We start from the raw sequence: 22,863 nt of genomic DNA, 5'->3' as shown, positions 1-22,863 counted from the left end.
GCCCCGGGACTTCGGGGCTTTGAGTATTTTTAGTAGGGGCCTATTAGTTTTTGTAAACCCCTGCAGCTCGGCTCCGAGTAATGGCAGGAAAGGATCGTGTGCTTTTGTGCCACGTTGAAAAAATATATATGTGTGTGTGTGTGTGTGTGTGTGTGTGTGTGTGTGTGTGTGTGTGTGCACCCCTGGGGAAGATGCAAGTACGTGTCTGGTTGTCCAGGGGGGCAAGGCGCAAAACATCCCCCACCAACGCTTTCCTACCTCCAGCCCTGTCCAGCACGGAGGAAACCGTACGAGCGGAAGCTGGAAACGCCAAGTTATTGTTGGACAAACAAGCGCCCCTCATCGAGATGTTATCTCGGCGTGGGCACAGCTTGTTTTTCTTTCTCACATTTCGATGCAAAATATAATACTTCAATATTTAAGCACTAACGGTGCCACTGACGTAGGACCGTTTCAATTAAACCAGGGCATTGAGAGCGCCACAACATGGTCCGGAAGCTTCTGGCCTGCTGCCTGAGAGCAGAGGGGACGTGTTATGAGGACCAAGAGGAAGGAAGCACAGGCAGAATTGATCGCTCTAGATGGGAGACACCTTCTCCTGGTGCTGAAAAACAACCTTTACCCCGCCCTGACTGGGAGAAATGCAGCCGACAGATGTGCAGGAACTTATACACACACACACACACACACACACATTTAATACATCCTGCAAAGTCACTCAGAGACGTGGATAAAAAAAATCCCGCCTGTGCAGGACATCCGTCAATAATAAAGCAGGCAAGAGATAAGGGTGGAGAAATGAAGGCAGGGAGGGGGACGGAGGCCCGGAGGTCACGAGCAACTCCAAAAAAAAAAAAAAAAAAAAAAGAGGAAAGTTACCTCACCCCCTTACCGCGGCTTCGGCTTCGCTGTGGATGAAAACGCGGGAGAGTCAATGATGAAGGCACGGGTGAATTGAACCGTGAACTTTTGTTTCCTCCGCATCAAAGAGACGGAGATCTTGAAGAGCAACAATGGGAATGTTCAAGGTCAACTTGGGGCAGATAAGACGGGGCCTGCATGAAAGCTGGGTGCACGGTTTCAAAAGAAAACAAGAAAACTGATTATCCGGTCACACAACAAACAAAATTACTCATATTCAGTGATTGAAGGAGATTCAATTCTGAAAATAATTGTAATAAATGGTCTAAAAAGGATAATATTTGACGGCAGGTTAAAATGTAGTTAGAGATTGAAAAGAGGAGATTTTAAAAGATTTTTTTTTTAAATGGCTGTAGGAAAAATGTGTTTGTTTTTTTTTGTCCAATACATAGAGGACACATAAATCCTATAAATCAGTTGCACGATTTAAGGAATATATGGATGATTTGTTGTGGAATGACGGCCTCGTGTGCTTCATTTCTTTACAGAGATGACTAATGGGATGCTTCACGACTCATCAGTCGGGATGCAAATCAATAACATCAATAACCGCCTCCGGGGATTACATAATTAGGAGATTCAAAACAGTAAACTGTATTTATTACGCTCAGTCTTTTGAAAATTTAAGTCGGAAGCGAAATGTTTGCTTGGGATGCGGGGTGCTTGTGTGTGTCCTTGTGTTTTTATTTGTTTGGATCAATTGTGTGCTTTGAAAAGAAAAAAAAAAAGAAAAAGAAAGCATGGAGGGTGGGGGTGGGGGAGGGGGGGGAGAAACAACGATTAAGAAAACAGAGAGGGAGATGTGAGTCTCGGCTACTTCCAGGCATTGTGAGAAGAACGGATGAAGGGAGGAGGAAGAGGAGGAGGAGGAGGAGGAGGAGGAGGAGGGGGTGGAGGGAGGGTTGAGGAAAAGTGAGAACATTACTAAACGGGTTCACCAATGACCGGAAGCCATTGAGTCTGTTGCGTTGGCAGAGCCTGGGCACCGCTTCCCATCTGCCAGTGCCCGTCAACGACCTACTGGCCCCGTTTAAGGATGAAAACATTTTAAAAAATGAAGCTCCTCGTGCCGCGGCTTTCACGGCCCGGACACTTGTTTATCTGATCATGAATGGACTGAAGCCGTGCTTTGACTTCAAGCCCCCAACCTCCCCCCCCCAAAAAAAATTGGTGCCAAAAAAGCGTTGATGGCTCCAGCAACAATAACACAGGTCTGCTTGAACCGCCTCTTCCTGAGTGTCCTGAGTCTGGACTTATAAGGACAAACGGCCACTGGGCTGCTGACAAGGAGGAAGTGGGGAGATCCCAGGGAGAAGCTCGGGCTTGTTTGTCCGATGTGGCCGGGAGATAAAACACACAAACGATAAAGTTATGAAACCTCCACCTTTGAAGATGTGACCTCCCCCCCCCCCCCCCCCCCACCCACTGGACCTCCAACACTGTGCCGGGTGGAGACGGAGGGAGGAGATGAAACGGAGCGAGGGCTTGAGGGGCGGCGGACGGTTGACCCAAATCTCTTGAACCACAAAATCATACAGGACTTTGACCTCCATGTTAACTGGAGCTTGTGGGAAAACAACTGGGTTCATGAAAAACACCAAACTCAATTATCAACTTCCATATTTCACTGTCAAATCTTTTTTTTTTTTTAAATATAAATCTGACAAACATGTTTATTTTTTAGTGATAACGCTTTATTCTTCAATGCAGCTTTACCTGTAGACAACATGAAACCTTATTTCCATGTAAACCTGCAACCGAGAAAGAAATATAAAAGAAAACGTACTTTACTGATTGATGGGATTACAATCGATCTAAAAAAATTTTTTTTTATTTATTAGTTTATTTGGTAGGGACAGTGCATATTAATAAACATCTGTAAAACAGTGGAAATATGCCAGATTATAGCAAAAATGCTCACTTCCATCTGTTGTCCTTGGGCAGGTGACACAAGATACAGGACACGTAAAATAAAAAAAAATATTTACAATTAAAAAAAATACATTTGCAAACATAATAATGAATTTAAAAAAAGACAAGACTTTTTGATTCTGCAACCTTCAAGAAGATAGGAAGTGAAATCAACCGCCAGTGTTATGTCACAGTTTAGATTTGCATCTTTTAACCGGAGCAGCATTCAGATGAATTTGTCATTGTGCAGCTGTTTTGAATATGTCTGTTCGTCATGTTTCCTATGGAAATGTCTGCTCACTGAGTAGCACCTTTGCTCAAATGAACCAAACCACCAGAATAAAGTGAAAGAGTTCAGATAAGAGATTATTCTCAGTCATTACTGGCCTCCAGGTTTGTCACAGAGCAACATTCTAAAATCCATTTTGGACTGTGGATAAGACACTGCGGCATTCAGCCAGACTGAAAGTCTATCAGACCAGACCAAACTTTTGTTTGCTCAGCGACAAAGAGGCAGCTTCGCCAAGATCCCCCCCCAAAAAATCTGATTCGTCAAGAGAGGAAAACTCTAAAAGTGCTGACACAGCAAAAAAAAAAACCTCCAGTTGCGGTTCACCAGATGAGTAATGTCTTCAAAAGTCTTCTGAGGAAGGGAAATGAGGCCACATGCCTGTGGTGGGGACAGACATACCAGGATTCCACCACTGAGTGGAGGAACGCGCCGACGACTCGTGAATTCAAGTCCCAGATTTACCATTTGTGTTTCACTGTGCGCAGCTTTGAGTGTTTGATTTGTCATTTTCTCCTTGGTTTTGTGTCTACATGGGTTCATTTGTGTGTTTATCAGAGTTTTGTGCCTCTTTGTAAATAAGTATTGTGTCCTTCCATCACAAAGACATTTTATTTGTAAAATTATGGTAATTTGAACCACTTTGGGTTGGTTTTTTTTGTCTCTGCTTCCATTTTCTGTGCCTTTTTCATCATTTGTGCCTTTCTAATTGTTTTGCCATTTTCCTGCTATTGATCTCACCTTGTTGTGATTGTTTTGTGTTTCACCGTTGCTTTTTTTTTCTTGTATCCTTTCAGTTTTTTTCATTTTTTTGTATTGTCTTTTTTTTAAATTGGTTTATAATGTTTATTTCAGACATTCTCATTTGTCAAAACAACACTTGGATAAATAAAACAAACTTGAACTAAATCATTGGAGTTGAAGTTTCTCCTTTCTCCTTTTCTCCCCCCCTGTAGTAGTTTGACATCTCTTTACTGATGTTTTCAGTGTCTCCGTTACCATGCAGCATTTGTAATTTGCAACTTGTGAGTAATTTTGGGACTGGTATATTTGGGATTATGGGTTTATGGCCAGTGTGTTTAAGTATAGTCTTTAAAGTGATACTGTCACATTATACGCGTGTTTTCTAAAGTTAAAACTATATAATCTCCTAATTCCACAGGCGTCCGATGTTATTTCTACTTTCAATCAATCATATAAGATTACTTGCACACGAGATGTAACGTTTGAGTTAGACGTGTTTATAGAATCAGCGGCGAACCCCCCACTATCGCACCCACCCGTCGGCCCTCCACGTGCACGAGCGCGCGCGTGGACGCGCGCACCGCTACGTCACACGGTGGGAATGCGCTGCGGTGCTGCAGCCGCTGCTAAAGGCCTCGGAGACCCGCGACAAAAGTAGGTGAACGACGCGAAAGCGAAGAGAAAGTTGCGTCGGGGAGACTTTCCCCGACCCCCCCGCGGCCCTGCACGGTGAGGTGGGCCGCCGCCGCGCGGCTCGGTTCGGACGGTGTGTGTGTGTGTGTGTAAGAGAGAGAGAGAGAGAGAGAGTGTGTGTGTGAGTGTGTGTCGGCTGTTGCCTTGTGTTTCCTCTCCGTCCGTGGTGAAGTTAGCCCGCAGGCGAGGCACGAGCTTCACTCGAGTTCATAACAGGCTGACAAACAAATGAACAAGCCTGTTATTAAAGGTAATTGTTGCTAATTTACCCTCCATCATGGGTTAAAAAGACGTGTTTTCTACTATCGTCACGCGCAGGACGGATTCGGACGGACGTCTTTAGTTATTGGTCAGGGTTTTGATATTACTATGTGGGGAGGTTTCATTTTATTTTTTCTTTTGTGTGATTTTTCTTTTCTTTTATTTAACATGTGTCAATTTTCTTTTATAGATGTAACTGAAGGAAACAACAGAATCACTGTAACGGTACTGTAAAAGGTAGGAAACGCCCATTTCTTGCTTGTGGTGATTAAAACTCCAGCGATATATTGTACATATGTATTTTTTCCTGTATTCGAATACATTTTGATTCCATTTGTTTTCTTTTTGGTAATTTAGATCCATTAATCAGCGCTACATTGTGTCAAAGTTGTGACGCTCTCCGCTTCCCGTCGGCTTCAAATTAAAATCCGACTGGCTCATACTACCGATAACAATGCGTAAAATTGTGATTTTAAAAACATGTCGATCACTCGTAGCAATTTTAACTAAACCACCACACATCTACGTGAAGATACTTTGAGTTTTAAATGTGTACTTTCGGATCTTTGCGGCGTACGCATTTTATTTTGACTTTCTAAAACGTCGCTCATACTTCCGGTTGGTTCCCGTTAACTTGTTATCAAGTTTGCTATTTTCCCCCAAAATATTTACTTTACGAGTCCACCAGAGTTGATAAACAAATACACCGGCTTTATCTTTGATTAAAGCGCCACGGGAAACGTTAAAATTGGCTTTGGAAGGCGGGGTGACAAAAGTGCGGAGATTAATTTCCTGGCCCGGCCATCCTCGGATTTGAGTGTGCGCTCATCCGGATTGAGACGGGGGCTTAAATCAAGTCCACTGTGGAAGTGTCTGTCTGCCCACCCTTTCCTCCACGTGGTCGCTGTCAGTCAAGTCCACAGTGACCCCCCCACATGGTGTTAGGGTAAATACAAGGGCCTATAATAATACCAGTTTAACAAATAATAAGTAAAAAAAAAAAAAAAAGGAGGGGGGGGGTGGATGTGTCTTTCAGCCTTGTATTTCTGTCTGACTGCATCATCCTCTCATCCATCATTATAATCCTCTTACCAACAAGGATTTATGGTGGCCACACGACCCACATGCAATCAGTCTGAGTGGGCGTTTTCACTTCTACACTTTTGGTCGAAGCTTTTACAGGTGTGCTTTCACCCCAACTTCCTTTTGACATCAGTCACGTGGCAGCTGTCTAAAAATATGTCAGAGTGATACTTTTAAGCAGTAGTACGTCATTTTTTTTTTTTTTTTATGGAGTCTTAATCAAAACAACTATGTCAAACTCATTTCAGTTCAGGAGCCACATACAGTCCAGTTTCATCTTTACTGGGCCGGAAACATAAAACAGTGTCATAATACCATTTAAATGTATTTTTCTTCACCGTAGCACAGAGCATATGTAATGAAAATGTCGAAATTGTTTCCCAAAACCAAACATTTACTATTGAACATGACTACTCTCGTGGCACAAAGCCAATTTTAATGAAACCCTCTGGTTCAAAAATACAGTGAAATGTCCAGAAAAGTGTTTTATTACAGTTGTTTGTACAAATTCACTCTGACAGCATGACTTTCAGACTCATGCTAGTTTGCCATCTTTCATGGAAGCATCGCTAAACTGTTATGTCCCCTTATTCTTAAGAAATTTGACGAAAACATATTGTTTTTATTTTTACAATTAGGGGAAAATACGATATCACTGTTTGTGGGGTTAAATGTCTTCATTTTTTCAAAGAAGACGTTGGTAAAAATGAGAAAGTTACTTTTGTCCACCATTGGTGGACCGGCTGAAGTCAGAATACACCCTGGAGAAGTTTTCAGACCAATCGCAGCACAAACGCAGTCACACACACTCACACTCTCACATGACATTTACACAGCACAGATGACTCCTCTCTCCTCCTTCCTCATTTTGAAACGGTTTTGACACGTCTATAAAGTGCGTTAAACACCACGTCTGGTCCAAATGAGGCCCCGCCTCTCCTATTGGGCTTGTTTTCTGAGGCGCCGCTCGGCACTTTGTCAGCCAAGCTGTGTGCCCAAGTGTTGTTATTTACCCCTCGGGGAATACGTGATATATTGTTATGAGCCAGGTGTTCGCGTGTACACAAGATGTATATCATTACACAAGATTTCCTGCCTTGTTTTTGTCTCGGGCTTCATTTGGAAAGAAGTTACACGGGTGTGTAAACACAACAAAACAATAACTATTGTGGCGCGTAAGAGGCGAGGGGCCGGCTGCTGATTTGCACCTGCGTGTGCTGCTGGAGAGCTCTTCCAGCGACGTTTGCGTCTCCACACACACACGCACACACACACAAATGTCCTCGCGCATGTTTCAGAGCGTGTGCGAGCCGGCTGGAAATCCCCGAGCCTTTTCGGAATGGCCCTTCTCTTCCTGCTCCTCCAGCAGAAGCCCATTGTTCAGGCCGTCTGACCCCCGTTGCCATAGAAAACAAAGTTGTGAAGCATCCATTTGTTTCCATTAGTTACCAAAAAAAAAAAAGATGACAACAGATGGATTCAGTGGAAGAATTTATGGCTCAAAGCTGGAAAGTATTAATTCTGTGTTCTCCTCGGGACCTCAGAAATCCCACCATGTCCGGACCCACCTGGCTGCCCCCGAGGACTCTGGACAGTCCAGAACGAGCCGTCCCCCAGATGTCCCACTCTGTGGCGGCACCCATTTACCGAGCCCCCAACAAGAAGGGCATGTCCGACTTCAGGCCAAAATACGGTCCGTACGACCAGAACGGGGGAGGAGGGGGGATGACCAATCGGTACATGGCAACTGGACCCACGGGTAAGGACATCACGACTTCCTCGCGAAGACCCGTTTGTATGTTTATGAGCAGAGCAAAGAGGAAACGGAGACAAAAAGAGCACAGTGAACATTAAGCGGGTCAAACAAGAGAACAGGATTATTTTATATTGAGGTATTGGTGTTCTGCAATTGTTTTAAAGGTCAAAACAGTCCCTCGTACACCTAACGCCGCATTGCTTGAACCTGAATGTCTTATGTCAGGACAGAAGTGTCCACTTTGGACAAAAACTTTACAGAATTAACTTTTATTAGTTGCTTTTTAAGGATAAATCTCTTTAACAGCTTCAGTTCTGCACAGAATTACCCGTCACTGTCATTTACAGCAATTTAACCCTCCGAATGCCACAAACACATGAATTATTTTCCATTTAAAACATGTTTGGGGGGGGGGGGGGGGGGGTGCATGTATTATTTATTTTTAATAATCAGTCCGGGATATGTCAGTAATTAGCCAAAATATTCACTTTGATGAAATATTAGTTTTCATGAAGCATCCTTCTCAGAAAACTGATAGAAATACCAGATTGTTGGGGGTTTTTTTGTATGTGTGTGTATAATTTGGTTAATCATGATCAAATCTATTAAATATTGAAGAATAATTCAGAGTGGAATCCTTTATGGAGGTTAGATTTGTCAAGTAAAAGTACTGTTGTCAAAACTGATCCAAGGTGCAGGTTCAACTTTAACATGATTTATTTGCTGTGTAAATGTATAAAACAAGCCAAAAAGTATAGAAATGTCCACTATGTGAATATTAAACGAGTAAAAAAAAAAAAGTCAATCTAAACTTCTTATTCGTCTGAGAACTGTCAGCATAGGGAGTTGAGAAGCACTGTGGCTCCTTGAATTACAGTTTTTACAGATTCGATGTTCTTTGACAAATGCCGTTTAACATGTTCGCCCCAAACAACAGGTGGGCCCGTCCATCATTCATCTGGTGACCACTATTACCCTCCTCATGGTCCCAAAGACGATCGCACCTGGAGCCCTCACATGGACAGCTACGAGCTCATGGTGAGAATTTAGTGATTTAAAACGCGCTTTCGCTGTTGTACACTGTCGAATATTATGGGACTAAAATGGAGAATTGTGTTTGATCCCGTAGCATCGCGGCCCTGAGAAGCCGGCCAACTATCACTCCAAAATCGATGCTGACATTGACTCCCTTACCAGCATGCTGGCCGATCTGGACAGCCAGCCGCAGGACTCCAGCACTCAGGTAAACAAAAAACGTCTCTCGCGTAAATAATTTCGCTGCAATTTTACGTCCACGTTGTGTTCTCCGTGCCATCGGTGTTTCTCTCTGCCCCTCTGCAGCTCTACGACAACGTGCCTTATAATAAATACCTCTCAGGGGATCACTACAAGCCTGTGCATCAGAGCGCCGCCCCGCCTCAGGGTCGGCCCGCCATGGGCTACAACCCTCATCCCCAGAGCCAATACCACCCGGCGCCTCCGTACCCCAGCGAGCACCACTCGCCTCAGTACTCCGCCTCGCACCAGGCGGACTACTACTCCGCCTCCGCCCCGAAGCCGTACCCGCAGCCCGTCCCCGCCTCGTACACCACCGCCTCCACCCCCACCGGGCCCCGCTTCAGCGTCCAGGTCAAGACGGCGCAGCCCGTCACGTATTCCCAGACGGGGAGGCAGGCGGAGCAGGCGTACACGCCACCCCCGCCCCGCCAGCACGTCTCCCGGCCGCCGTCCCAGACCCAGGCGGTGTCGCAGGGCTGGTACCCTCAGCACCCCGGCTCGCAGGTCCAGGAGATGCACTCCGACGGGGGCTATAAGGGCGGCGCCGGCTCCGGGCCCGCAGGAAGGGTCAACCAGGTCCCCATGTCCAAGAAAGGGATGGAGAATAGCCAGGCGTCGTCGGGACCGGCGCAAAGTCCCGCTTATCAGCTGAGCATGGTGCGGCCGCAAATACGCCACTGCCGTCAGTTTACAAGTCAAACCTGAGCCTGTGCATTGACGAGGACTTCTCCTTTCCTCCAGCAGGGGTCAGCAGCGTCAAGGCCTGAGGAGGAACTGGACCGGCTCACCAAGAAGTTGGTGTATGACATGAATCACCCACCTGCGGAGGACTACTTCGGTACACGCACTACTACTGGCACAGCTTTCATTGGGAAACGGAAGAAGTAAAGAAATCTCTCTAACGCTTTCCCGACTGTCTTGTGCTTCAGGCCGCTGCGCCCGCTGCGGAGACAACGTGGTGGGCGACGGCAGCGGCTGCATCGCCATGGAGCAAGTGTTTCACGTCGAGTGCTTCACGTGCATCACCTGCCACGCCCGCCTGCGAGGGCAGCCCTTCTACGCCCTCGACAAGAAGAGCTACTGCGAGAGCTGTTACATCGTAAGTGACCCGGGCCTCCGAAGTAAGTCGTTGGAACCCCGAGGACGCTCGTCCCGATTCGTACCGACGCTTCTGTCTCCCTCCGTCAGAGTACTCTGGAGCGCTGCTCGAAGTGCTCCAAGCCCATCCTGGATCGCATCCTGCGGGCCATGGGCAAAGCCTACCACCCGCGCTGTTTCACGTGTGTCGTCTGTAACTGCTGCTTGGATGGAGTGCCGTTCACCGTGGACGCCACGTCTCAGATACACTGCATAGACGACTTTCATCGGTACGTTCGCGCTCAGGCCTTTTGCCTCATGATCTCTGGGAGCTGAAACACCGGGGGGGTCGCTCACCGGGGATTTTTTGTTTATTTGTTTGTTTTGTGTCACGGACAGGAAATACGCGCCCCGCTGCTCCGTGTGCGGCGAGCCCATCATGCCTGAACCGGGGCAGGAGGAGACGGTCAGGATTGTGGCTCTGGACCGCAGCTTCCACGTCAACTGTTACATCTGTGAGGTGAGACAACGTTTCAAATAATACATCAGTCTAATAGAGCGGGAGGGCACAGCTGGACATGCAACAACATTCCTAAAATATAATTAAAGAAATACATGTATACAGATGTATGATGTTTCTATGACCTTTTTACTTGTGGTTGTTGTTTCGGCAATCACCTTGACCCAGTAAAACAAGAGCTCACTTCACTTTAACAAATCGCCAGCTTTTTTTGGGGTCCGTGTTTGCTTGGTGTGTTTTCCCGCGAGAGCGTTCTTTCAAAGTGACCGATGTGCCTCTGCTCATCAGGAATGTGGCCTCCTGCTGTCGTCCGAAGGCGAAGGTCGAGGCTGTTACCCGCTGGACGGCCACATTCTGTGTAAGAGCTGCAGCGCCCGCCGCATCCAGGACCTCTCGGCCAAAATCTCCACCGACTGCTAACGAATCTCCTCGGCTCTCTCTCTCTCTCTCCCCGCGACATTGGCCGTGCAGACGTGACACACACTTGTTCCCGGTTAAACACAAATTGGCAAACACCTCTATGATTAGTCGTGTTGGTTTTGCAGCTGTTACTTGTTTTCATTCAATTATTCAAATTGGTACATTGTTTTTTTTTTGTTTTTGTTTTTTTACATGAAGCACAGTATTGGTGGTCTAAACTGCAGGCAGCTTGGGCTCCACTTTCCATGAATGCACAGCGGTACTTTTCCAATACATCATCTCACGTCAGAGGCAAATCGTTTTTTATCACAGATGAAGGCGGCGATTATCAAATTCGAGGCACGTAATAATGAGAATGGAGGATTTTTTTTTTTTGTGCTGAACTGCCTCGCAAAATGAACAGCACAATAACCAACAACTCTTGACTGTACATACCAGGCTGGTTTCGTTTGTGGCAATAAAACCGCTGTCAGTGGTTTTAGACTTTAGTGACGTGAAAGTTGCAGTGAAGTAGCCTCATAGAAGAGGAGAAATGTAGACGAAAGGAATGTGTAGTTTTTTCTTTCTTTAACTCTTATTAAACAGTAGGACTGAATCTTTCTTAAACATCTCGACATTGCGTTTTCATGTTTATTTAATCAACGCTCATCATAACATGTTTGGGGTTTTTTTTCTCCTGCCATTGAATGTCAATGAAACAATCGTACTTTTGTTTTTAATTTAATATTCGTTGTTCGGTTGGTACTTGACTGTTTTATCAAAGATCATGGTGCAATGAAGTCAAACAGTCTCCTCTGTAATGGGAAACAGGGTGTGGGTGTCACACGGGGCACCATGCTGTGTTGGGGGGGGGGGGGGGGGGGTATAAAATCAGGTTAAGATTATATACAGTTTCAGATGAATGAGTCACAGCTTTTGGAGACGGATCATGTTAAGTCTGGGGATTGGAGGTATAATGTAGATGGGGGATGATGGTGAGTCACTCTCGTCTGATTACAACAGTTTTAGTCATTGACAAGAGCTTGAGACTTTTTCATGTTTACTCTTTTCACCTATGAGGAGCAGTGTCGTGAATAAGATGACTTGCCGACAGCTCATGTCCAGGCGGTGTCTCCCACTTTCACGACAGACAGACTTAATATCATGTGAGGAGAAAGCAGGTGCCGGATTTACTCACAACACGAGTTTTGCTTTGGTCGCTGCCAAAAGCTTTAGTCATCATCGTATTTACTGATGCTCTACTCTGGAATCCCTCTTGCTGAACTGGAGACATTTTACAGAGGAGAACTAGGTTTTCATTTCTTAGCGCAGACTAGATATTAGTTACTAATGAAATCACAAGCTGATAACTCCGGCCTGCGGGCCAACTGTAGCCTGTGATCCATTTTAATTGGAAGTCAGCAATTAAAATTCACTTACAGTTGATGGATGCAACTAATTAAATACATTAGAAATAAAACCCGTATAGTGAGGGGGTGGGGGGGGGGGTCATATTCTGTCTGCCCATCAGTACAGTTTGGCCACTCCTGGTCGTTGGTGATTAAAATGGTATAAAGTGGTAATATGAGATATACATGCTCAAATCTGTCTGATATCATGACTGTTGTTTTTGAATGTTTCAAGCAAAACACGTTACATATTGTACCTTTTTGAGGTGGTTTTTTTTTTTTTTTCCCCCTTTTGAGTTTATACCGTTTATTCTTTCACTCGTTTGAGCAGACGTCATCACACTCTGGGACTGAAGTATTTGTTCTGATCATGTTTAACCTCAGTCTTTCCGTCCGCTCTCTGTTTAACTTAAAGGGCTAGAAAATTGAAAGCCTTACCTCAAGGATGTCATTGAGTTTCATAAGGATCGTGCTCTGGAATCGTTATTGTGTCTGTGAATTTGCTTTTTTTTTTTTTTTTATCTCGTGACTGAATTTGAATCACAGTAAGACGTTTCAGACTTGTATTTTTCCATCTGTGATTAATTTATCTCTCGGTGTAAATACTGCGTCATCGTTAATCACTTGCATTCAGTCACGCCAACTCCTTTCTGACATCTTTATGTTGAATTGCAGTCACCCATTCATCATCATCCTCATCATCCTCATCATCCTCCGTACCTGTTCAGTATAAAAATACTGTGAGTTGACGCTTGTAGATTGAAGTCGTCCACATTACGGCAGCTGCGTCTGCTCACAAACTGGGCTTGAGGTCATTTTTGTACTGAATCAACATGTTACTGAAGCCGAGTTCAAAGCCGCAGCGCGTGTGGAGATTTCTGCAGGCCGTAAAAATATAACTGATTATTAAAATTTCAGCAAATCCATTTGTGTGTATGTGTTTAAATCATTGGTCTAAAACTGTGTGTGTGTGTGTGTGTGTGTGTGTGTGTGTGTGTGTGTGTGTGTGTGTGTGTGTGTGTGTGGGGGGGGGGGGGTCTAACTCAGTTCAGGGGTCACATGCAGTCTAATCCAGGAGTGTCAAACATGAGGCCCGGGGGCCAGAACCGGCCCACCAGACGATCTAATCCGGCCGCCATGTGATTTTTTTGTATAAAAATTAAAACTGACAAGATGTTGATCTAAAAACACTAGATCGGCAAAAATGACATTCAAAACCACCCTTGGTCAGAATTTGACCCTCAACATTAATGCATCTGTGGAGGTCACATAACGCAACGCTTTTCACAATAAAACAATGAGTCCAACTTATGTGAAATGATACTTTAGACACGTAAACTCAAAACAATTTCCAGATGATGACAAATTGTTTTAATCCCAAACACAATTTCCAGATGCAGGTCCCTGAGGGTTTTTTTTTTTTTTTTTTTTTGCAAATATATCTGATTTCCTTTATTCCTGATGTATATTTCAGAATAGACTGGCAAATTCTTGCAGTTACAAAAGAATCAAAAGAAGGAAAGACTTTGCATTTGTCCGTATCTGCAGTTTAACATGTTATGTTTGACTTGTTGGGCCTCCAGAGGTCAGATCAGGTTGATGTGGCCCCTCAACTGAAATGAGTTTGACACTCCTGGTCTAATCTCTCAAGTGAGCTGGACCAAACAATTTTTTTTTTAGCTCAATATTCTTTTACTCACTTTAAAGCGTTTTTTTTTAGCAAGAGGAATTTTGACAAGAAGTGTATAAAGTATTAAACTACTCCCCCCACCCACAACTCCCTCAATGATCCTTTTGTTTGCAAGTACTTGTGCCATCTGGTGTTCAGTTCTGGGTCTCACAGTTACAATGCCAACTGTCCATCTTCTGCACGAGTTTATCCAACATGCAGGGTGCCGATAGAGTCACCTATTAAACTCCTATGTTTTTTAGATTGTGAAGAAACCGAAATGCGGGAAGATTTCAGTTCAAACGCCACACAGAGAAGTCCCCGGACCACTAAGGCGACGTTCACACTGCAGGTCTTAGTCCTCAATGCCGATTTCTTTGCGTGACCGTTCATGCATTTTACAAGCGACCTCCATCACACTGCAGTGTGAACGTTACCCAACCCCAAAGTGACCCACTTGCACAGGAGGGGAAGGCGTGACGCCACGCCGAGCACGCCGTTTAGCGAACTAAACATGGAGGGAGAGTCACTGGCACAAAACCACCGCAATTTTCCCAAAGATTAATCCCGTTGCCTGTGTCTACCACCTCCTCTTCTTTTTTTTTTTGCTGCTTCCTCCAGCGCAGATCGGTGGCGTCAGTCTCTTGGTGCCGCGTATGATGGAGGTCTGGGTCCGGTGTGAGAAAAATCCCACCGGTCACAAACCAGAGCAGACACTGGTCACTTATCTGAAAATCTGAATTGGGTTGCATTTGACTGAATATAGCCTAAATCACTGCAGCCCACTATTTCTACCGATTAGGAATCCAAGAGACTTTTCACTCAAGTTCAATCAATGTGTTTTTCAGAATTTCCATACCTTGTGAGATCTTTCTTTGTTTTAACACAACTACTGTCAATCTATACCATCAACATAGATTCATGCAGTTGTGATCAAATTTGACTTAATTTTTGGCCAAAATTAATGTTTGTATGTTTGAAGGTGAAAGATTTTGTTGACTTTTCTGAATGAAGTTTTATGAAATGTACAACCGAACCTAACTCAAGAGACAAAAAAAGAAAGAAGTGGATGCCTGACAAACCTATAAATCACAACATTTTATTTTTTGACATTCTTAAATATATACAAGCTCACACGAGCAAAACGTTGAATAAATTATATGGAAAAAAAAGAGAAGATACTGTGGTTTGGACTACAGGATTGTGTTAACAAGAAGTGAAGGTCTTCCAGAAGAAGTTGCGGCAGCCCGCTTTGCGCTCCCTCTGGGAGAGGGGAAGGTGCCTCCGTCTCATCTCCTCCCTGCCGCCCATCGCCGCCGCCGCCGCCACCGCCTCCTCCTCCTCCAGGTCGCGGAGCGCCTCCTCGCCTCTCGCCGCCACCAGGTCAGACATGTAGTTCATCAACAGCAGGCGACTGGCGTCCTGGACGATGAAAGAAAGAGCAAATCAGAAACGGAGGACACGGCAGATGGAGACTCCTCTTGTAAGATTTACACTTTTTTTTTTAGAAGAAATAACAGAAATAAGTTGAAATGTTAAAGCTATTTTGTTAAGACACATTTCTTTGACTAAAACCTGCAGTTGCAGACTCTCCTATAAAGGCCGAACCATGAAAAGCTTCTAACAAGAACAAGAAGATTCAATTGCCTGGAGCTCAACAGCTGTTAAGAGTTTGGGGGACTGTGTGGGGGTTGCAGTGTGATTCAAGCTCTGGGAAGGAAGGAAGGAAGGAATCACTCTCCCACATGTCCAGTTTAAGATTTAAGGATTTAAAAAGGGACTCACCTTGTCGCCCGCGAGACCTTCCCTCAGTGTTTCTGTCAGCATGTTGCCGTGAGGAGCGCCGCCGACCCGGACCAGCACCACGGACCAGCACAGGCCCAGCAGGAGCACCTGCACCTGAGAGCGAAGCATGTCCTCCTCGAACCGCGGTCTCTCCAGTCCCACCCCGAACAGAGTCTGCTCCAAACAGAAGGGATGTGTACAACAGTCTTTCACACACACAAAAAAAGAAAAAAAAAAAAAAATCTCCAACCAATCGGGATGGAGGTGGTGGAGGAGCCGAACGTTATCACCGACGTGCGAGGCTCATAAATAGTCCTCTTCCTCGTCGGGTCCTCCTCATCCTCGCGCCTGCTCCGCGACGTGATTGGTGGGGAGGGTGGGAACCTTGAGGGAGCGGGGAGGATGTGAGCAGACGCGTCACTGGACAGGATAAGGTCATCATCCAGAACGACGGCAACAACTGCAAACAGTTTCCATCAAGCGAAAACCTCTGAGAACTGACTTTTTTTGGGGGGGGTTCATTAGCACTGGTGCTGCAATTAAAAAAAAAAAAAAGAAAGAAAGAGCCACAACAAAGTCAAACTTAATGGTCGTGTAGGACTGAACTCCTGTCAGACTGACCTCAGAGCTGAGGCCCGCGGCGCCACATGAGGTGAACATGCTGCGCCGCTGCTGCTAATGACACAATGTGACTCAAATGTTAATGAGCACGCCTGGACGTTAGTAACCAGTCCACCTCTCCTCCACCCTTTTACACCGTCACTTTGAGTCACGGGTGGGGGGAAAAAAAACAACAAAACACGACGGGCATAAACACGCAAATGTCAAACCGGCACACAAAACACTTGATGGAAGTGTTTTTTGCGTCGATGACAACGTAACTGATCCATTCGAGAGGAACAGACTGGATGTTCTGTTTTTTTTTCGAGTGTCGCGTGGCATTTTAATTTCCGAAGCGGAGGTTGGACTGTCTTCAAAAAACAAATCCATTTATCTCCTTTACCAGTTGAGTCAGCGTGGGGTTTGCAGAGAGCCGGAGCTGAAGCTGGACCAGTGGACAGGTCACATGACCATCACGGGGTCAAACGCAAACAGATCAACTCACGTCTCACGTTCACCTTCGGGGGCACTTAGAGCCACAAGTTTTGAGACTTTGGAAGGAAAAGGGGAGTCGCTACACAGGAAGAGTTCTCACGTGCACCATGAGAACATGGAAACTTAACAACCACTTAAAGAACATCTGAAAAGCCAAGCTTGTGTTGTATCATTAGTCTGTAACCGTTTCGGTGATCTAACAGTATCAAAATATAAATAAAAAGGAATGCTTGACTTTCTAATACTCAAATAGGAAACTGGAAACTTCATTTGAGAATGACACCACGTGCAAACTCCACACAGAAATGCGCCAAAGCCCAACAACCCGCGGTGAAGCGAGAGAGTTGTGCAGCGGTTTTGTCGGGTTGTTAACTTGGGCCTCGCCGTTCCAGCTCCTGCTACTTGTCCTCTGGTTGGACTGACTCCAGACCAGCCCTTCAAGTGACTCATCACACAATCATGTGGCCTTTGTTTTTTTGTTTTTTTACTCCGAAGTCTATTAATTTCTTCCAGCGTCTTATTGTATCAGGAACGAAATGAGACAGAAACTCATTTTGGCGTGGTGGAGGTGATGGCGTTTACGTTGGGTGGATTACGTTAGCGATCGTGAACATTGGGGATATTTATTGAAATCGTAACACGTTTACAACAACAACAACACAAAGGTAAACTTCTCAATAGCTTGTCACGTGACCTTGAGGCTCAACCGCAGCTTGGCAACAGCGTCTCCTGCTGTTCACACGTGGCCCTCAGGTCATGGAGATTCTGGCTCGAGATATACAACCTCTATCCAGAGTCTCAATTGATACCAGAGGTTGTTGTTTTTTGTTTTTTGTTTTATATAGGATTCCTTTTATATAGGATTCCTGTTCGCTGATGCTCCTTGTTACAGAGCAGCAAGTTGGACAAGAAAATGCTGAAACTCTGAATAGTTGGACTTTGAGTTCAGAGACGGTCACATTAAATTCACCCGTAAAGTTTATAGTGCGTTTTTAGGTTCACGCTGAAATTTTCACCCGAAAATCCCAAGCTTTCTGCAAGTGTACGGTTTTTCTTCAGCGTGAACCACTTTGGCTAAACCTGTCATGTCAAGTTCATAAAGTTTTCTCTCAGTACTTTCCAAGAGCCCTCATGTGTTCTGGCCCCTCAACATGTTGACTGAGACCCTTCATGTACAAGATGATCTATTTTTGCCGCTTTTCACCAAACAAAATTAATCTTGAGGCGAAAAATTGGTTTAACCTTTACAAATATAGCCCATAAAATGGTATATTAAGATTTGCTACAGATTTAAAACTTGTCTTGTTGCAGTTACAAAGTTTCATGACTATAATTTAGATCAGTGGACGGTTTATTGTAATTTTTGACTGTTTTAGCCTTTTGAACTGTTGTTTTGTTGGTTTAGACCTGTGCAGTTATTTCAGCAGTTCTAGCAGGGGCTTTTAAAATGATTTTAGCTGTTTCAAGCCATAGCTATTTTAACTGTAATGATATTTTTCCCCACGGCTCTTCTAGCTGAGTGATCAGGATCTATCAACATGCTCAAATTGATCAAACAGCCATTATAATTCAATACATGCAGCTTGCAGAGACAGTCGGGTAATGGGGAGGGGAGGGGAGGGGAGGGGGGTAATATTCTTAAACAATATATAAATTTCCTATCTCACTCTTTAAATAGACAGTGACCTTTTCTGTGACTGTGTTTCCCCCTGTCCTCTCCACAGGAGGCCCACTGATGAGTCTCATTACTCTCGTCTTTAATCACGACGTGATTTGACTCAAAGTCGCATCTCCTCACCGGAGGAAGACGCGGCGAACGCAGACGTCCAGCTGTGCGCCTCCGAGAGAAGAGCCGCGGCGATTATCACGCAAAGGACCACCTCCGCGGCCTCCGTGCCCGCTGCGACGGGATGTAAAAGGATGTCAACGTACCAGCGGTGTGTCGGGGTTAATGAACGTCTTCTAAATCAGCCGGAACCTCCTGCTGCTGGTTTTATGTACAACTCTATAGGAGACGCTGTGATCGTCCTCATTTCAGAAGCTGCAAACACTAATAAACCCGGCAATAACAATCATAATAATAGAAGACAGATCATTTCTCCACGTTTAGAGAAAACACTCAGTTCCACCTCATGCTCATCATATCATTCAGGGGAAGTTTATCGATTCAGCTAAAGTGCAATACAAAATGCTTTGCAAGAACGTGGAAATGCATTATAGCCAATTGTTGCAGGCTCATCAAAACATTACTTTCCAGATCGATGAGAACAGAAGGCAAAGAGCTTTACGAGAAACATCAAAGAAACTGCTATTAAAGTGGGACAGAAAACCGTTTCAGCAGAAGACAAATATGAAAACAATCAATTCAGCGCAAACACTGTGTTGATCCAGCCCAATACAGAGGATTTTGGCCAACAAGCCTTCTGTTTGAAAGGAAGGGCTGTTGGACAGATAAACTGAAGCGTTTCAGAAATGGTTCAAGCCGTGGGAAAGTTGTTACACAAGTGAAATCCATTAACCATTTTTGACACAAGTGCAAAAGAAGTTGAATCCTCAATATTAGATAACAGAGAAAAGAAAGAACAATCTGTATACTTGACAACATGATGGTTGTCCCAGTTTTATTGTGGATACGATAAACATTCACTTTCAGAGCTATTCGGCTGTTTGAAGAGCATCTGTGAGGCAAACGCCTCAGTTTGTGATCTCAAGTGTTTGGAATCCAGCCTGGAATCCAGAGTACTGTAGCTGGGAACATACTTGGAAAACTGATAAAATGTCTGTGGGAGTATTAAAATTTTATTTTTACTATTAATTCATTTATTTTTGTTTATATTTCAGGGTCGATTGCTTGACTTTCAGATTGAAGATGTTTTAGTATTAAGAATAATGTTTTCACTCCTCGATCTGTGTGATGATTTCTCTTCCATTGACTATCATGCACCCCCAAAAGCAAAAATATCGACATTCTAGTTGTTTATATGATGACATATTTGGTTATTTTCTTACAATGATATCATTTTTAAGTGACTTTATGCCGTAAATGTACTTGTAGTTACCCTCCCAGGTCTGTCCGCTAGATGTCACTGTCAGACTATGATTTCTTGCAACATTTATTCATACTAATTTATATTTACTTGTCAATTTGCATAAGAAAATAAGCATTTGTTTGGAGAATACACATCCTAACCGACACGTAGTAAAGATCACCACGTGTTTTGCATGATAAGGACTCCTGCCCTCTCTTCTTCAGGTCATGTCACTATTATCCAATCAGATTTCACACCGGCAGGTGAAGTTTATCACCAGTCCACCTGCCTTCAATCAGCTGCAGAGGTTAAAGGTGACCGTGGCTGCAGGTATGCATCATTGGATAGAAGCTGCTGCTGCTGGTGGAGAAGGCCAGAGAACACAGGTAGTTTGAGCAGAAGATCCCAAGCAGCTGATTCACACACAGGCGTGTGCCGTCACATCAGGGGCTATGGTCTTCAAGTGTAGCCTTGGGTAAGTTTCTGGAGCTGCAAGTTTTAAAGTGTTTGTTTTGGTACCGGCTTTGTGCTAAAGTGTGCCGGTGTGTGTTGCAGCGTGGCCTTGCTCCTCACTGTGTGGTCAGCTGTGGCATCATGTGACCTCATTCCAGATGGTAAATGGATGCTCATGCACTGGTTTGATTTGTTTCTTTTTTTAATTAAAAAAACTTGCTTGTGCCTGCAGGAGATCTTCACATGGAGTGTCATGATCGTTACTTCATGATAGCTGTGGCTCTCTCCTTCACCGGGGAGGATCCTCGGTTCGATGCTGTCGGTGAGTCGATGCGTAGTTTAGCTGAGTGGAACCAGACTTGTTTTCAACAGTGCACATTTGCACAACACTTGTGTGTTTTTTGCATGCAAGAACAATTTCCGTGACTTCCACTTGGGCTATTGTTGCTTTGTTTGGATCGCTGGGAAATTGGCCATCATGAGTCATTGACGGGCTAAAAACTAGTGGCCAACCACACCATCTAGTGGTATAATGTAGCATTGCAAGCTGTTACTACAATAGCTTTCTGCATCAGTCTCAAGAAGCTGGAGTTTGCAACTTTATGAAATTGTTGCTTGAAAGAAAAGCTTGTTGACCCTAGAACCATTGACCCTTTTGAAATGTTTCTCTCACGCAGACTCAACCGGTGTGTATCCCATCACCAAGCAGTCTGAAGCAAAGTGTGGCTACTGTGTCACTGCCCTCCCTCTGCTGGGGCATGTGGAGCTCCGTGCCTCTTACTTCAGCTGTCACACCAACAAGGTATGGACAATTGCACCAACTCCGCATTAAGAATCCATTATCCCCGCTTTGATCTTGATATTTCGTTGGGTACAGGATGACAAAGTCTTCACATTCAACTTCAACTTGATCACGAGCCGTGACGGTAAAGAGGTTGCTTATCCACTGAACAAGACCTGTTCTCCGTCCCTGCCATGGTCTCCCAGAGAGGTCACCTGTGCACTCAACTACATGGAAGTATGTTATTAATGCAGTACTGTCCTGTTTTTCCTGGCGTTGGCTCGGGTTTACATATTGGGTTGTTTACAGGTGCTGCTGGCGAGTACATCCAGCTGCAGTCTTGGGATGAAGAGGGAGGAAACTGCTCTTGCACCTGTGGGTCTCGTAGTAATTGTAGTTATCTGTCTATAAAAAAAATGGGAGTTTAGATGTGAACTTGTCTTTCCAGACGCATGGCTCTACCACCTCAGACTGGCAGGTGATGTTTCAGAAGGGACAGGAGCAGATGCCGCCCATGAACCTCTCTGAAGCTCACAAGCGGGGCTACATGTTTGACCTGACGGGTGGACTCATTGTGTTTCGTACGCCGTACGGCCAACCGGACTCCTTCTCTACTGAGGTAAAGGGCATGGATGCAGTGTATGTAGAGCGTTGGCACAAGGAAGTTTAATCTTGTACCTCTTTGTTCAGGTCAATGGCATTCCGGTAGAGATGGTTCACGCCACTCTGTTCTCCAAACACGGCTGGCTGGTCCTCATGGTCGACCTGGTGGCTGCGTGCTCAATGTGTCAGTATCTGCTTTTTTTTTTTTTTCTTTCCTCCACTCATGAGCAGGTTTAATAACCTTCATTCTATAAACAGTTGCAGGGTCGTACGATGATGGGCACATGGTGTGGAAGACTCCTGAAGTGCTCTACCCTGGTCTGTATGGCACACAACTCCGTGCGGGACTCAATGGAGAACTTGTGGAGCAGAAGGTCATAGAGAAACAGGACTTCGTTGTGAAGACGGAAGATGGTACAGTCGAAATTGGCATCCCTTACAATGCTGAAGGAGGATACAGGAAGGTGAGGGAATAGTTTGCTGAAGTGTGATTAAATGCATTATAGTCAAAATGTTTAACAAATTGAATCTCTCCTTCAAAATGTGTTCAGAGCTTCGTGGCCGGAGAACTCTACGAGTTTTACTTCTTCCACTTCTTCTTGGAGCAAGTCTTCCTGGACGAAGCTCGCGTCCAGACGGTGATCAGGTTCCACCGGGCGCTGGTCACTCCTCTGCTGCACTCCCCGGTCTTCGTTCAAAACCAAACGGTCCTTGATGAGGGGCTGTTCACAGTCTATCTCGGAGACGTACCGGAAGATGTGGCGCTGACTTCAATCAAGCTGAACGAACTTGACTGTGACGTACGCTGCACCAATGCGAGCGCTTACAACGTAACGGAGGTTGTTCATGCCAACAACACCCATGGGTACACGCTGAAGGTTCCTTTCAGTAATCCTTTTGTCATTAAGGAGGTAAGACTTCAATTCATCTTGAGTGGCCGCATTTCAACGTCCCCTGCTTGCTTAACTCGAACTTTGTTCTTAGTTCTTCACAGAGGACTCAGTTCTCCAGTACAGGCTGGACATCAACTACACACTGACTGTGGAGGCTCAGAATGAACCTTACTTCCACCTGGCCTCTATCGTGGTGGTGTTCACAGGCGTCTGT

The 22,863-nt window shown here is 44.9% G+C and overlaps 2 protein-coding genes across 4 annotated transcripts; one reads left to right on the top strand and one right to left on the bottom strand.

Annotated features, from left to right (window-relative positions):
- Window positions 1-4,451: 4,451 nt before the first annotated feature.
- On the top strand, window positions 4,452-11,752 carry trip6 (thyroid hormone receptor interactor 6). 3 transcript variants are annotated; one of them, XM_080518772.1, is made up of 11 exons: window positions 4,452-4,519; window positions 5,010-5,056; window positions 7,447-7,661; window positions 8,596-8,696; window positions 8,788-8,901; window positions 9,000-9,593; window positions 9,681-9,774; window positions 9,866-10,035; window positions 10,125-10,303; window positions 10,413-10,533; window positions 10,822-11,752. In XM_080518772.1, the coding sequence occupies exons 3-11, from the start codon at window positions 7,457-7,459 to the stop codon at window positions 10,951-10,953; spliced, it is 1,710 nt and encodes a 569-aa protein (XP_080374898.1). In that variant the 5' UTR covers window positions 4,452-4,519; window positions 5,010-5,056; window positions 7,447-7,456; the 3' UTR covers window positions 10,954-11,752. The 3 variants fall into 3 exon arrangements, with proteins under 3 accessions (XP_080374898.1, XP_080374896.1, XP_080374897.1); XM_080518770.1 differs by having other exon boundaries at window positions 9,678-9,774; XM_080518771.1 differs by lacking the exon at window positions 4,452-4,519 and adding an exon at window positions 4,533-4,594 and having other exon boundaries at window positions 9,678-9,774.
- Window positions 11,753-15,163: 3,411 nt separating this feature from the next.
- Window positions 15,164-16,069, bottom strand: sst5 (somatostatin 5). The gene is made up of 2 exons (XM_080518774.1): window positions 15,796-16,069; window positions 15,164-15,432 (listed from the first exon to the last, which is right to left on the bottom strand). The coding sequence occupies exons 1-2, from the start codon at window positions 15,922-15,924 to the stop codon at window positions 15,217-15,219; spliced, it is 345 nt and encodes a 114-aa protein (XP_080374900.1). The 5' UTR covers window positions 15,925-16,069; the 3' UTR covers window positions 15,164-15,216.
- Window positions 16,070-22,863: the final 6,794 nt, after the last annotated feature.

Source organism: Blennius ocellaris (assembly GCF_963422515.1).
Source record: "Blennius ocellaris genome assembly, chromosome: 23".
NCBI classification, from domain to species: domain Eukaryota; kingdom Metazoa; phylum Chordata; class Actinopteri; order Blenniiformes; family Blenniidae; genus Blennius; species Blennius ocellaris.
Note: the sequence above shows the minus strand (reverse complement) of the source record. Positions and strands in the feature narration are given on the sequence as shown.